The 17,218-nt window shown below is 41.5% G+C and overlaps 1 protein-coding gene across 1 annotated transcript; it reads right to left on the bottom strand.

The window, feature by feature from the left end:
• Positions 1-7,163: 7,163 nt before the first annotated feature.
• Positions 7,164-10,815, bottom strand: UBE2T (ubiquitin-conjugating enzyme E2T). The gene is given in 6 exon segments (XM_012655909.1): positions 7,164-7,289; positions 8,035-8,118; positions 8,258-8,356; positions 8,469-8,574; positions 10,048-10,117; positions 10,707-10,815. Coding segments are annotated over 6 exon segments (594 nt in total).
• Between the last annotated feature and the right edge of the window lie 6,403 nt (positions 10,816-17,218).

Below are 17,218 nucleotides of genomic sequence, written 5' to 3' on the forward strand. Positions count from 1 at the left end.
GAAACGGTTTGCTCTATTTTGGGTACTGAGAATTGGTGACTCTATTCAGAGAAAGGAGTTCTCTGAGATGCCCCAGGGATGACAAAACATGTGTGATTTGGAGGAGCCTTGACTTCTAAAGTCACCCCAGACCATTCCTCACCCCTCACCCACTGATTGCCCCTGGACTTAGGGGAGCCAGCGCTGAGGTGGAGCAGACTGGCCATGTGTTGTGGGAACTGTTCCCTACAGGTAGGCTTTTCTATAAAAAGGGGCCAGTGCTTTTTGGCTGCAAGCTCTCATGTGGCACCATGGTCACCTTGTTGTCTGCTTCTAAAGATCTGGGCATCTGCGGATCAGAGTAGTGCCTGCTGGCTTTCTGATCAAAGGAGAAGTGTGAGGGAAGGGAGTGGAGGTGTTCTCCATGAACAATTTCCATTATTCAAAAAGTCTAGTAGATGTTATACATTTATCCAAAATAAGGCTGCGCAGTAAAGTTTGTTTTTGTTTTTGACTGAAATTCTAGCAAGTCAGTATGTTACTCCTTTGGTTATCTCCATTATAATAAGTAAAAGATTATGAAGATTGTGTGAGTCTTTGATCACAAAACCAAAAACCGAATTATTCAATGCATGTAAATGCATTTTGTTTGGTTGACAAAAATCTTACAAAATGGTGTCGCTGGGGAAGAATCTATCCAAGGGGACTGTGGAGGTGGAAGTATTGAGAACTGCTGACCTGGCAGGTGTTGCCCCAGGCTCTGTGTGCTACGCCTTGGCAACAGGTGCCAACCACAGTCTCCTCTCAGACAGACTTGTGGAGAACTTCTTAGGATGGACCATTGTTTTTATATGCACCTCTGAACACCCCAAGTGGAAAGTCCAAAAAATTCAGAGCTGAGATTTGAAGACTATGGATTAACAGAACCTCTATAGCTGGGCCTTCTCCTTGCCTTTCTCTCCCCTCTTCTAGCCTCCAACTTCCTTCTATTAATCATTTCCCTTTCCAGGAAGAATGAAAGGTTTGAAGAGTAAGGGAAGAGAAGAAGGAAGAGCTGACAACAGTTAGTAGGTCTGAGTGAGAATGACAGGAGAGCTGGAATCCCTGATCCTTCCTGGCATCATCTCCTCTAACTACCTCTGCTCTGGTTTAGTGACCTCTCCCACCTATCACTCACCACCCCTACGTCACTTCTACCTTTCAGTCCCATGCCCTGTCCAGCTGTTTGAAGTGTAAGAATTGTCAAGATGTAAATATTTGGATTCTTCTGTATAATAAAGCACCAGTGACACACTGGTGTGTCCCTCAGCTCCTTTCTGCTGCTCTGGTGGAGCCACGGGAGTGGCCAGAGGTGGGGCTGCTTTGAGGGAGGAGTGATCAAAGCATCAAGCACTTCCTTAACCTGTCTTCTGGGGAATCTGGGGCATAGCTGTGGGGTCTTAGGGTTGAAGTTTGGAGGCATCGGAATCAATTCCATTCACCCATATTGAAGTTCCCTTTGTGTGCTTAGCACTGGGTTAGACATACAATAGTCTAAAGGAAGCGGTAAGCAGGTTGGGCTTTCTATTTATTACTCAGACCCTGAACACCTTCTCAGACCCAAGCCTACTACTGGGGTTTCCAGATACCGTGTACCCCAAAGAATCAGCTTGCTTTCCTCCCCTTGGATGAACTTCCTTACTCACTCTCTGCCTTGGGAATCTTTTCCCCCAAGCCTTGCTTCAGAATGGGATGATGCCCCTAAGACAACCAGGCAGCCCCTGCTCAAGGTAAGAGAAAGAAATTGAGTTCAACAAAAACCTGCGATCGTGGGGAAGAGATGCTAGCCCTAGAATGGGATCAAGTCCTCACTGGCCCAGTGCCTGACCCCTCTTGAGAGGGCAATGGTGCCTTCATGAACATCTGCCCTCCACTCTTCTTGAAGAAAGAGCATTTCAAACCCCTCTATCCTTCTGGCCCAACTGCAGGGAAGGCCATCTCCTCAGCTGCTCTGTTAGACTGGGTTAAGAGAAAGAAACACAGGGGCTAACTCAAGTAATTGCATAAGTGCGTGTTTCTTGAGAGGATATGTGTGGAGCAACAAGGGAGGCAGAACCTCAGCAAACCCAGGACCAAAAAGAGCAGTGGGGCTGGACCTTGTGGTATCTGAGACCAGAGGTTCTGAAATCAGATCCTTCAGGCAACCACTCCCACGGCCATCCACTGTATCTGGTTCAGGTGGGGTTGACCCCAGGCTGGCTCCCAGAGGTAGGAATGTGACCAGGTCTTATCGGCTTATTCTAGTCCCTGGCCACAGTGATTGGTCCAAGGATGGGCTTATCTCTCAAGTCCTTCTAATGAGCCCCTTTGCGGGAACTTTGGTGGAGTTGACAGGAAAGAAGTACTCTTTCACTGGAGTTGCCAGACTGGTAGGATGTAGAGCTACTGGAGTCTGTCTTGCCACTTGGAGAGAAATGAATCCTGATGGCATTGTTTGAGCATCTGCATCTAGCCATGCCGGAAAGCACATTTGGACTTCTCAGGTTGTGAACCAATAATTTTTGTTTGCTCGAATGAGACTGTCAGACTTCTGTCACTGGCGTGGAAAAGACAGACAGGCGTCTCCCTCTCCCCATCACCCATACCTGATGCCCCAGGAGTAAACCCATTGACCTCTTATCAACTGTTAGAGTGGAAGGGGACAGTTATTGAATGGGAATTTTGACGAGCAAAGAAGATTGTCAGAAGGATTGTCAGGATGGCCTCAGCTGGGTATGGTGGACCTGGGTGGGAGGTCCCTAGGGCAAGAGAATCCTGAAAGAGTGAGGAGAATGGAAAGGGAAGATGAGAAACTAACTGAAGACCAGCCTGATTTACTTCACTGAACCTGAGAACCACAGGCTCTGTCCTTGGCCCCTGAATTGGGCAGGTCGTTTCAGAATTGCAGAACTGCCAAGTGTCAGCTTTAGGAGGAAGCTTAGAGAGCATCTAAGCCATGTCCTCATTTTACAGAGGAGGAAACTGAAGGGGAGGAACTTGTCCATCCCACAGCTACTCTGTGGAGACAGATGTATAAATATTAGAACAGAATCTGTACAATTGATAAATAAGAGTCTAGAGTTAGGCCTGGGTTTGAATCCCAGATTTACCATTCGTCCTTAGGTTTTAATTAATTTCTCTGAGTCTTAGTTTCATCATCATCAGTAAAATGGGCCTAATAATAGTACCTTAACTCTATACGTTATTAAAAGGATTTCGAAAGGCTTTTCATGTAGAGTTTAGTGCCTCAAACTAACTCCCAGGTCCAGAGAGAACCTAGAGACTAAGAACTCATCCCCTAGAGAAAGTTGCCTCTCATAGGAGATTTGAGGGAAGGAAACCTCAAAGCAGATCCTTTTTTGAAAGACAGTTTCAGGGTCCTGATTAAAGGAGGAAGGCAATGGAAGGAAGGAGACACAGTTGAGTGGGATGTGGGTCAGGGGAAAGGTGAGCAAGGAAAACAAGCACACGAAGGGGAGAAGGAGGGGTGGGAGGGAGGGTGGGATGAGAGAGACACTCCGGATATCCTGCCATCCCGGTTATAAACTAAGAGTTGGAGAGAGGGATGGATGCTCTCTGGGCGCCATGGCAGGAGGCAGGGGCGACTTGCCAAGAAAGTGGAATGTATCGTTTCTGTACATAGCATGTCTGTGTCCATCACCCTGGCCTCTCCCGGGCTTCGCTGGCAGCCCGGTGCAGTCCAGCACTGCAAGATGCCTTGCAGCCAGCCAGCCTGAGGAGCAGGTTCTGAAACCACAGCCCCCCGCCCTTGTCCTTCCCTCCCTCAGGCTGCCCCAACCTAAACAAGACAACCTGGGCAGGGGGGCCACACGCTGATGGAAAAATACACACTTGGCTGGAAAAGGAGCTTTATTTGTATGTGTTGAATTCCCCCAGCAGCCGAAGGATAAATAGCTCATTACAGCCTCTGCCCACAAGGTGGGTGGTAAAATCTGTTCTTATTTAAATTGCTTTTGGGGCGTGGTGGAGAGGGGGATTGGGGGCAGCAGGAGAGGGGAACTTGGAATCTGCAATGTTTACATGATCAGTCATGGATGTCATCTCTCTTTAATTAGGGGTTTGGAGTTGAGAAACTTTGCTCAGCTTGCTTACCCCGGGAACAGAGCAGATTAGCAAATAGGCAGTGGGCAGAGCAGCTCCTTAAGGCCATCTATGGTTGGATCGCTGTATCCATCCCCCTGCTAAGCACTCAGTGTCAGTCTGTGCCAGGCCCTGCACTGGGTGCTTTACGTGCATCATTGCATTCAAATTTCATGAGTTAAGTACCATCAATATACTCATTTTACAGAGGCAAAAACCAAAGAATAGATTGTATAGAGCACCAACGTCACACAATTGGTAAGCAGCTCTGCCAGGGCTGGAACTGGGTCTTCTTGACCAAAGACCATGTCTTTAGCCCTGCCATTTTTCCCTGGAGAGTAGAGACCTGGGCTTTTCTAATCCTCAGGCATGTCACTCCTGTTCTCTAGCCCAAGTCCTCTGTACTTAAGACAGAGATGGATGGATGACTTCTAATAATTTTCAGTTCTGGTATTTCTTTGATTCAAGGGAAAAGTCCCTGTAGCCACTATATATATCCCCAGCACTTGGAGTCAGATAATATACACATAAATAGATGAACACATTTTCAGATAGGTACAAGTGCTTTGAAGAAAATTAATTAGGGTAAAGGGCTCTAGAGCTTCTTTAGATGGGATTCTGAAATAGCTACCTTTGAGCTGAGACCATCATGGCCAATGTAGGAGGCAGAGGAACTAGCATCTATAAAAGAAGTAGGAATGTTCAAGAGATGAAAAGGAGGCCAGTGTGGCTGCAGTATGCCGTATAAGGGTAGTGGGTATATAATGAAGATGGATAGATAAAAGCAAGCAGGGGCCAGATCAGCGCAGGGTCTTAGGGGCCAGGGAAGGAGATTGGATTTTTGTTCTAATTACAAAAGGAAGCCACTTGGAGGATATTAAAGAGTGAAGCCAAATCTGATTTACATTGTCAAAAGGTTGTTGCTGCTGTGAGGAGCATGGACCGTTGAGGGTCAAGGACTGAGGCAAGGAAACAAGATAGGAGGCAGGAGCTACACTGCATATGAGATGATGGCGGCTTAAACTAGAGTGTTAGAGGTGGAGGTACGGAGAAGTAGCTGGTAGAGCCGACCAGACTTGCTAAGAGATTAGATGTGTAGGGGGTTTTGTCCAATAGGAAGTATTCCTTTCCTACAACTGTTCCCCAAGTCCATCTCTCACTTCCTGTCTGTGTTAACCCAGACCAATGAGCACATGGCATTTCCCTGGCCACAGTGATTGTTTCCAGGGTGGTCCAATCACAGGGACTTTTGTTCCATGGAAAGTAGAGCCCTCTGTCCTGCTAGATGTGAATAAGAAAGTATAAAACCAGGCCTGCTGCTGGTGGTCACCCTAGGAGGGAAAGAAACTTAGGAACAGCCTAAGAGAAAGCTGATGCTATGGCTGGCAGATGGAAAGAGACCAAGATCTTGATATTATTGACCTCTGAATTCACTAATCCAAACGTTCACCCTACCCCTGGACTTTCCATTTAGTAAGCCAATGAACTTTATTATTGCCAGTCTGACTTGGATTTCACTCACAACTGAAAGCATCCTAACTGATATATTAATATTTATATTTTCAGTTTATACTATCACCTGTCATTAGTGGATTATATATTCATATTTATTATCTTCTTTGCGTGAGTCCAAATACTATTAATACATGTGCTGTATGGCCAGCTGCTGCTGTATAAATGGTACAAGGTAATTCACAGGTAGATGAATGGAAATTGCCTACTCAGATGCATTTTCTGTGCATGGTGCCTAGCCTAGGTATAAAATCATCATTGCTACACTGGGATATGGACAGTGACAACTTGCATTTCTCTGCTGGAACAGGCCTAATATCTGCATTCCTCAAAGTCTTTCACTTTGCCTGGGCAACCTCTTCTAACTTCAACTAATTTCTGCTCAAATCTACTATCTCTGTCATTTAAACAGAATTATAAGGACTAGTCAAGTGTATTATAAAATGATAAGTAGGTTATTCACGTTTGGCACTTATTGTTCAGAGTAGTAGTTGCCATGAAATGATGCTAGGGAAAGGAAGAGATTATAACTATCCCTATTTAAATTAATCCCATGTCTGATTTTCTGATTTTCTCACCATTACACTCTCAAACACTAGCATAATACTTGGCACACAGCAGGTGTTCAATAAATTATTTGAACAAATAAAAGTTATACCATAGTAATTCTGACCAGCTATGTAAATCACAAAAACTGCAAGCTGCAAAAAAATAGAAAATTAACAAAAGGGCATATTACCTTCTTTCCACATTATTTTAAGACCTCTAAAAAGCTAGAATCCCTGAAAGCCCATGGGTAATTGAATTGTTCCTAACAGCTATTTTATGTTTATGTCAAGCATTCAGTGTCCCTAGTGATGGTGGTAAGTTGAAAAATAAAGGACAGCACCGGCCGGGCACGGTGGCTCACACCTATAATCCTAGCACTCTGGGAGGCTGAAGTGGGCGGATCGTTTGAGCTCAGGAGTTCGAGACCAGCCTGAGCAAGAGCGAGACCCTGTCTCTACTAAACATAGAAAGAAATTGGCCAAACAACTAAAAACAGAAAAAATTAGCCAGGCATGGTGGTGCATGCCTGTAGTCCCAGCTACTCGGGAGGCTGAGGCAGAAGGATCACTTGAGCCCAGGAGTTTGAGGTTGCTGTGAGCTAGGCTGACACCATGGCACTCTAGCCCAGGCAAGAGAGTGAGTGAGACTCAGTCTCAAAAACAAAAAGAAAAAGAAAGGACAGCAATTCCAAATATTTTAACATTCTGATTATATAGTTCTCTGGCCAGTTCACTCCCAGAAACACATTCAGGATAAACATACTCAACATTAAATGATTATTTATTTTTCAGGTTTAAAAGGTTTCAAAATACATATGTACAAGATAAATAAAACAGACTACACTCAGAATCACTGTAGAGCAGAAGACATAAATATACAGGGTCTTTTATAGGACACAAAAATTATAATGTCATCAAATAAAAAGAAAAACATTCAAGAAAGGTAGGAAAATTAGACCACCTTGGCAAAGGATATATTAACTAAGATGGACCAGGACAAAGCCCCTAAATATCAGGATGAAATTTCTTTTCTATGCCTCCTAGCTGTCTGGCTTTTCTTTTTTGCTTTGAGTTGTGCACTTCAGAGTCACCAGCCTCTGGCAGATTATCCAGCATGTCTTCCTCATCAGCCTAGAACAGCGTGGAGGAGTCACGGTGAAATACAACAAAGCTCACACAGATGCCAAGATGGAGCAAAATGAAGCTCTGTAACATTACTTCCAGGTACTTCTTTGCTGGAAGATTTATTTTATATATTGCATTGTGCATATGATATTCCCTCCAAAAGCATCTTCTATGTTTTAATTTTTATTTCTTTTTACAAGTAACACAATTACTACTTAATCAGAATCTGAATGTTATAACTCAGTAAGAACTAGGATGTGCTAATCTCCATGTTTCTGCAATTTGTATTTTGTTAAATGAGGAAATTCTATCAACTTAAACTGGGGAAGTTTTTCCTTTTCCCTTTGTCCATGAATGGTCCCATGAGACATGTAAGTTTCCCTCTCGCTATTTCTGAAACAAGTCCATGCAAATATAGTCCCTTCTCAGTGTTAAAAAAGACAACTTAGAAAAAAAGAAATCGACTCACCTCTTCTCTATCCCTGCTACCCCCAAGAATATAAAAAAAAATTAACCAGATGCTGCCTGCCCTCTAGTGTTGCCAACAAATGACAACATTAGGAAAAATCTACGTTGGTTGAGCTACTGTGCTATTTTGGTGAATAATTATTTAGAAGGTTGGAACAGGAGAAAAAGATCAATTAGTCATTCTACAGCACAGTACAAATGTGGCAACTCTAATAAGCATTATTTATACAGAGATTAATACATACACACTTAATGAACTGACAGTAAGTAGCAAACATCATACCCTCTATTTCTGTCTTGCATGCTTCTCTGTCCACTCCCTGGCATTCTTGAGGAAGACTGGCTTGTTATATTTAAATTCTGAGGACTAAGATGAAATCAAAGAAAAGAGTTAATGGAGAAAAAAATGATTTGCAGTGAGAAGCTACTGCTGCAGCTATCCTCACAGAGTATTAAAGGTATAGAGAAAGCAGGATATACGTTGCTGAGGAAATGCGGATACTTACTATGTCGGCCATGAGTGGGTCATCAGGGTTGGGTTCCGACATGAGCAGCTGAATAGAGGTCAACACGGTTGCGATGTTGAGGGATGGTCTCCAGGCACCCTATGCATAGACAGATAAACAGGTGCTTGTATATTATAATGTGGTACTCTAATTCAAGTTTTATAGACGAAGGAAACAGAATGCCAGAGACAACCGTTTACCCACAACTCACTTTTGGTGGCAATTTGAGAATATCTAGACAAATCCTTCCAGCAGAATCAATGTTTGGATGATAAATTGGAGTGAGAAATCGGATCTGAGGAGGTTCAAATGGATACCTATGAATGCACAGAACAGAGAATTATCATTATAATATTCCTTCCTAATACATTCTAAACAGTTTCCTGGTCACTGATATATATAAAAAAAATAATGTTGGTATTATAGAAATATCAGGAAGACTGCCTTTGGGAAGCAAATCTTCTCTCTTCCTAAATTTTTATTATGAAAAATTATAAAACAACAGAAAAGCTGACATAATAGTATTAAAAACACCCATATACCCACCAAGTGGATTCAAATCACGCCACCTTCTAAATACTTCGGCATGTATCTCAAGAATAAGGACATTCTCCTATATAACTGCAATACTATTATACTTACAGAAAAATTTAAAAATAATTCCCCAATATCATTTACTATTCAGATTTCCTCAATTGTCCCCCCTGCTGTTTTTACAGCTAGATTTTTCACAATAGGGTCCAGTTAAGATTTATATATTGCATTTGGTTATTATGTCTCTTTAGTGAGACGTGACCTTGGAAAGTTCCCAGTCTATTTTCAGAACTGATGTACCATATAATTATTAAGCTCTTCTCTCAAGATTTTAACAACTTTGGCCAGGCTCTGACCTGATGATTAGATGTCTACATTTCAATAGTTAGATATTCATTTCTTCCCTTCCCCATTCTGTACAAAACTACAACAACTATAACTTACCTGATGAGAGACTTAAAGGAGACTTTGATTAAAAGGGGCCTTAACATTGAGAAAAGTAGAATGGTGGTTGCCAGGGGGTGGGAGCAGGGAAAAATGAGGAGTTATTGTTTAATGGGTGTGAAGTTTCTGTTCGGGAAGATGAAAAGTTCTGGAGATAGATGGTAGTCATGGTTACATAATCACATGAATGTATTTAATGCCACCAAACTGTAAACTTAAAAATAGTTAGAATGGTCAATTTTCTATTTTACCACAATTTAAAAAATGGAGGGCCTTTGATGTGATCTAGTCCATTATTTTGGAGAAGAAAACTGAACGCCAGAGAGGTGAAATAACTTAACTTGCCTGAGGTCACATTAAGTCATGATAAGACTGGAATTAAAACCCAGGTCCCGGCTGGGCACAGTGGCTCACGCCTGTAATCCTAGCACTCTGGGACGCCAAGGCAGGGAAGGATAGCCTGAGGTCAGGAGTTCAAGACCAGCCTGAGCAAGAGCAAGACCCCATCTCTACCAAAAATAGAAAAATTAGCATACTTGTAGTCCCAGCTACTTGGGAGGCTGAGGCAAGAGGATCGCTTGAGCCCAGGAGTTTGAGGTTGCTGTGAGCTATGATGACACCACTGCAAGTCTAGCCTGAGTGACAGAGCAAAAAAAACCAAACCGAAACAAAAACAAACATACAAAACAAACGAACAAAAAAAAAACCCTAGGTCGTTTAACCCCTACATTTAATGCTCTTATCTTCTACATTGCTCTGTCTTCTAATAACTGCATTTTACTCTGCAGATTGAGAATCTAATTCATACTAACCTCTCAGGAATGGCAACTTCCAGCTTGAAAACACCTTTTTCATAAGGTGTGTTGGCCCCACCTAATATTTCTTATAAGAGAAAAAAAAGGAGAGAAAAAATAAAGAGAATCAGATGATTTGAATTACGACACCATATGGGTCTAATGAGGTCTATGGTTCTAATAGAGAAACTAAGTCTAGGACAATAATTCTCTCTCAGGGCTTTAACAAGTACTCATGCAATACACCACGATGCTGATGGACCCGAAAAGTTGATGGTGTCAAACAAAGGACATACAGAAGATCTAAAACAGAAGTTGCGAAATGTTGGCCACAAGACCAAATACAACATACAGATTTCTTTTGTTTGCACTGCAGTATTCTAATCATGTATGTTTCCTATCCAGCCTCACAGATATCTGAGATGGTAATCTTTGGTCTAAACACTGCTTCACTGCTTTAAATCTTGCCTATAAATCAGCAAAAGGTATGATAAAAAGCCAAAGAAACAAGAAATGTCAAACAAACCTTTTATGAATGTAAACAAATAAGGGTAGAAAGATGGTAGGACACTTTGACCTTACAATTGCTACCTACTTTAGAAGAATATACCAATGTTTGCAGTTCAGCGCAACCTTCAATAGGGCCATGACTCTCACGGGCATGATATGATACCTACGAGCTCGCAGTTCATTCATTTGGTCTTTATCCTGCCAGCATGTGATGCCTGGGGGTGGCTCTGTGGCTAACATGTGCAGCTCTCTCTTCAGCCGTGAAGCTCTCTGCATGATACCCAAGGAAGAGGAACCACGGTTCACTGCTCCACACTAAGATGCACTGGCGGAGAAAAGAAGTAATCATGGAACAGTCAGCAATAGTGACTGTGGAGTTTTCAGTACGCAGCTTCAATTTAGTGAAGAGCAGATTCCCCTTATTAATCTCTATTCTGACAAGCAAATCTGAGTTTTTCCCGTCTCCTTCTTGTGAGCATTTTATCTACTCAAGCAAATAAAATTTTAAAGTAAATATTAAAAATGTGAGAAGTTCTACAAAACACAAAAATGCTGCAGGTTTTAAGTTAATGTGTGGTGTTTCCATTGATAAATTATAAACTCGTGAGGCCAGGGCCTGGGTCTGATTTTGCTCACCACCGTATCCTCAGCATGCCTCCCATAGCAAGGGGCTTGACGAATAATAGCTGTGTGAGGAAATCTACACGAGCTTTGTGCAAGAATGATACAGAGACAGTCAATACTCCGAGATATTTATAAGCCAATGTTAAACGTGAGGTTCTCTCCATGTATTATGGATTCCACACCCTCCAAAGTCTTTAGGGATGACGCTCCATCAATTATTCCGTCTTTCTCTAGTATTCCCAATCTTCCCTTTTTATTAATCAACACTCAAAGTCTCTCTCATCTAAAACAGACACACACATATCCACTCAACACCCTTCTCAACTCTAGTTCTCTAACTACTAACCAAAGGATACCAATTCTTCAATATGTGTTATAAATACCGTCCCCCAATTTGTTACTTGTCTTTCTACTTTATTCATGGTGTCTCTTGATGAACACACACGCTCTTATTGTAATCAATTTTTAAATTTTTTCCTTTACATTTGTACTTTCTGTATATCAAATTTTTCCTTATCCCCAAATTTAGAGATATTTTCCTCCATATTCTTCAAATTATTTTCTAGTTTTACTTTTCACATTTAAACCTTTAAGCCATTAGTAATTGATTTTTGTATATAGTGAATAAGGTAGGGGGTCTTACTTTAATTTTTTTCCCACATGAATAACCAATTGTCCTAGCACCACTTATTGAAAAAGTCCATCCTTGCCCTGATATTACCATAAGTTAAATTTCCATAGATGTGTGGATTTGTTCAAGGACTCTTACATTTGTTCCACTGGTCACCCAAATTATTTTTGAACCAATGTCCCATTGTTATTTTTCATTATTTATTTAAATTTTTTTCTAGTAGATCCGGGTGCAGACCATAAAAATAAATAAATAAATTTTTTCTGGTTTTATTGAGGCATAACTGGCAAATAAAAAAATGTGTATTTTTTTCACCAAACTGATGCTAAAAAATAACAAAAAAATAAAACATAAAAAGTGTATATATTCGAGGTGTACAACATGATGTTTTACTATAGCTTATCCATCTGTTTTTTTTCTTCAGGAATGTCTTGGTTACTCTTGGCCCTTTATTTTTCCATATAAATGTTAGAAACAGTTCTTAAAAGTCCACAAATATATACATATATATGTACATATGAAATTACAATCCAAATCACAAAAGGGTTTCATGATTAAGATTATAATTTCATTGACTCTATAGATCAATTTGGGGAGAACTGATGTCTGTATGATATTGAGTCCTAAGATCCATGAACAGGATCTGTTTAACTCATTTCTGATGCTTTCCAAAGGTTTTATAATTTTCTTTATAAAACCTTACCTAATTTTTGTTAGATTTATTCCTAAGTACTTTATATTTTAGTTACATTTTCAAAAACACTATTTTCTATCTATTTCTTACTGGTACATGTAAATATAATTGATCTTTAATCAAAACCTTAATAATGCTAAAAACTAATCTATTTGGGGTGGGGTGCTGGGAGTAGTAATTTACATAGCCAATCATATTATGCACATATAATCAGTTTATTCCTTCTCTCCTAATCTTTTCCTCCCTTCTATTCTGGCAATAACTTCTAGAACAATGTTGAAGAGCTGACACCTGGTATTCTTGTCTGATTTCTAACCTTAAAGGGAAAGCTTTCAACGCTATGCTTATCATTAAGATTGGCCTATAATTCTCCTTTCTAATGCTGTCCTTAACAAGTATCAAGGTTATGCTAGCCTCCTAAAATGAGTTAGGGAGTGCTGTCTCTTTTTTACATATTGCAGATTAGTCTGGGAGATAACCTGTTCCTAAGCTGCCTGGCAGAACTCCACCTGGTCCTGGTGTTTTCATTTTGAGAAAATTTTTAACGACAAATCTCATTTCTTTAAATGTTATAGTATTATTCAAGTTTTTTTCATTTCTTCTTGAGTAAATTTTGGCAAGTTTGGCCAGGTGTGGTGGCTCATGCCTGTAATCCTAGCACTCTGGGAGGCCGAGGCGGGAGGATTGCTTGAGGTCAGGAGTTCGAGACCAGCCTGAGTAAGAGCAAGACCCCCATCTCCACTAAAATAGAAAATATTAGCCAGAGTGGTGGTGAGCGCCTGTAGTCCCTGAGTAGTAGCCTAGTCCCAGCTACTCAGGAGGCTGAAGCAAGAGGATTGCTTGAGCCCAGGAGTTTTAGGTTGCTGTGAGCTAGGCTGACACCACACCACTCTAGCCTGGGTGAGTTTTAGGTTGCTGTGAGCTAGGCTGATGCCACACCATTCTAGCCTGGGCAACAGAGCAAGACTCTGTCTCAAAAATAAATAAATAAAAAAACAAATAAAAAGTGACCTTTTTTCACAACATCCAACTTGATCTCTCACTGTTTATTCAAAAACATTTATTAAGCCAGGCACTCACCTAATCAAAAAGAAGTAAAATAAGAAATTTGTCCTCAAAGAACTTTCTGTCTAATGGAAGAAGACAAGTTATTATATTTTATTATTACAGTATTATAAGAAGCTATTATAAGTAATAATAAGCTATAGTATTAAAATTATTATAATATAGTATATTAAGGCAAGTTATTATGGTGTCATGGATTTTTGACATTTAATAGGGCTCTACCTTGAGATCTTTTTGAATCTCCAAATTTATTATAGCATTTATTTTTTGCTTAAAAAATACCATAAAATATAATTTGGGAATATGACCTGTTCAGATATTTAATGTTGCGAGCACATTGAGGATCTAATAAGTGCAAGATTTGAAGTCATTTATGTAGTTATATAGCCTACCATTTTTTACTTAAGTTTATCTTTCAAAAATAGTTTCTATTATTGCTGAATAATTATTCCATTTATCTTCTTAATTTTTGCTTAGAATTCTAAGTTTACAGTTCTCTTTTTCTTTCTTTTCTTTTTTTTTTCTTTTTTTTGAGACAGAGTCTCACTCTGTTGCCTGGGCTAGAGTGCCATGGCATCACCTAGCTCACAGCAACCTCAAACTCCTGGGCTCAAGCAATCCTCCTGCCTCAGCCTCCCGAGTAGCTGGGACTACAGGCGAGAGCCACCATACCGAGGTAGTTTTTCTATTTTTAGTAGAGATGGGGTCTCAGTGTTGCTCAGGCTGGTCTCGAACTCCTGAGCTCAAATGATCCTCCTGCCTCAGCCTCCCAGAGTGCTAGGATTACAGGCGTGAGCCTCCACGCCACCATGCCTGGCCAGATCTTTACTACTTTTTCAGTAAGCAGATACTGGGAATCAATTACCGTCTGCTTTCCCTACGTATGGATTCCGAATTCATGGATTCAATCAACAGCAGTTTGAAAATATTAAAAAAAAAATTGCATCTGTACCAAACACATACTGTAACAGACTTTTTTTCATCATTATTCCCTAAACAGTGTGACAACTATTTACACAGCATTTATACTGTATTAGGAATTATAAGTAATTAGAGATTTTCAGGCTCAAAAGACATCAGTAACTGCCTACTTTCTGGGCATAAAGGTTCTTTACAATCTAACCCCAACCCTCATAACCAGTAACTACTCCCCACAAACTTATGCTTCAGCCACACTGACCCATTTAATGTGTAGATATGCACAAGTTAAATTACAACTTCTTCCTCTTCTCCAGGAATGCATCCTAATCCTTTACACCTTTGCAACAACACCCTCTGTGCTTCCACATCAATTTGCATCGTGTTGTAATTCATCTCTGATAGCTTCTCGTCTTTGGGGCAAATTCCTTGAGAGCAGTCTCTAGGTTTTTCTTTTTTCTAATCCAGTCCTGTAGTAAGTTTGAGTAATTAACGAATGAAACGTGGGTTTGGATCCGATTTGTTGAAGACAAAAGAACAGCCTGTGTGCATCCCGCTGCGAGTACAGGACACTTATACCTTCTCCACCCACGGTGGCAAATTTCCCCCCGTTGTGGCAAGACGGCGGCTCCGGGAGCTCGGCCACGATTTCACCGCAAAGGTACCGTTAGAGCCTCCGCTCAACGGCGGCTTTTCTGAGATTCCCCTACCAGAGCCCTCGTTAGGCGGAAACAGGACTCCTTCCCTGCAAGGCCCACAGTGACCCTCCGCTGCCGGGTACGTGTCCCTTCAGGTTGGGAACCGGTAAACTTTGCTTTCTTACCTGCGTGGACTCAACTCAGCGCAGAAGCGCGGGGATGCACTGAGGACTCGCGCCTGCGCAAACCCGGACGGTTGGCGTGGCTCCGCCTCCTGCTCTACAAGGATTCTGATTGGCCCACAGCAGTCCCGGGCGAGGGACTTAGCCGTCTATTGGCCAGAGCTCTAAACCTACTTTCACTCACGCCGCATTCAAATTAGAGCGCGCGCCGGACGTCGCCTTTCAACTCCGTGTACCCGGCGGCTGGGAGCTGTCATGGCTGCACTACCTGGTGTGACCCCTGTGGTTTCAAATTCGGTGTCAAGGTCATCTGTTGGGCAGAACAGGGAAGGAGCTGGAAAATCACCTCCTAGGAAGAACAAGGAAAGGAACCGGAAATAGTTAATCTTGAGAAGGGAATAGGAGATAGCTATGTCCAATTATTTTAAATATTTTTCACATTGTTAACTCTTTGGGGCACAATATCGACATGGAAGATTTTTCGACTTCAGAGGACACATCTAAGACCAATGAATGAGAGTTTAAGAGATATAAAATTTAGCTCAATAAAGCATTCTATTAATTAGAACTCCAAAGAACAAAGTAGGTAAGCTTGGGAGGTAGTGAATTCCTTCATCACTGGAAGTGTTCAAGTGGAAGTTAAGTAATCATTTGTCAGGGATAGTGCCCAAGGGATTCTTGCATTGGGTGGAAGTTTGAAATAGATGACTTTTAAGCCATCTTGCAACTCTGAAAGTATGGTACTTTCCGACCAAGGAAGTACCTGTTTATAGCTGAGCCAAGCTTGACTTCTCAGAGCTGCCTCTGCCAGAGGTGAATGCTCCGTGAGAGCTAAAGTATGGCTCAGACCTGACTTGAAAGGAAAGGGCTGGAACTTGACTAGCCTCTGGGAATAGCTGTGGGTGGAAAAAAAACAACCCTCGTGTCACTGCTCTCAGCTCATTGTGTAGCTTTGGAACAGTGGTGGCATAGGAGTAATGATCAATCTCCTTCTAAACTTGTAGAGCAATATTGGCCGCTGCAGTGATTTCTACATTAGACCAAATTGGTGTTAAGAAGCAACTGGTTCCCCGTAAGTATTGCATGGTATGTTTTCTCTCCCCAGGAGACCCACACGTTCACTAGGATTCTGTGATTCTACCCTGGGGATCCTCACCTTAGTTGAAGGAATAAACCAACTAAAGTAGCTAATCAATTACTATGAAAATTACTATGAAATAAACACAATGAGGCCTGGCGTGGTGGCTCACGCCTATAATCTAGCACTCTGGGAGGCTGAGGTGGGAGAATCACTTGAGGTTAGGAGTTTGAGACCAGCGTGAGCAACACTGAGACCCCATGTCTACAAAAGTAAAAAAATTAGCCAGGCATGGTGGCAGGTGCCTGTAGTCCCAACTACTCAAGAGGCTGAGGCAGAGGATGGCTTGAGCCCAGGAGTTTGAGGTTGCTGTGAGCTATGGTGATACCACTGCACTCTAGCTTAGGAGACAGAGCGAGACCTTGTCTCAGAAAAAAGCAAGAACTATATTGAGTCTGGTGGAAAGGATAGATGGCATGATAAAACAAATAAACAAGTAAATACCTATAGTTTTGGCAACAGAAAGGAAAGGAGGAAGTCAGGGAAAGAAAAGGAAAGAAAAGGAGTTTGGAAGGGAAAAGAAAGAAAGGAGGGGAAGAAAGGAGGGAGGGGGGGAGGAAGAAAAGAAATAAAGGGAAAGAAAAAAGAGAAAGAACCCCTTGCACTAAGTGTACAGTTTCCATTTGTCCACCAGAGGGCGACATGTTAACTGGTGGGAATAGAGGCCAAGCTAAAAGATGTTCATAAACTGTCCACAGGTGTCATTGCTTTTAAAAATGGAATATTCTAATATAATCAGTTTTAAAGATGTAGCTATGGAAATTATTATTTTATGAGTTTCTTCAATTT

Source organism: Propithecus coquereli, unplaced genomic scaffold, assembly GCF_000956105.1.
Source record: "Propithecus coquereli isolate 6110/MARCELLA unplaced genomic scaffold, Pcoq_1.0 Scaffold491, whole genome shotgun sequence".
Classification (NCBI taxonomy): Eukaryota; Metazoa; Chordata; class Mammalia; order Primates; family Indriidae; genus Propithecus; species Propithecus coquereli.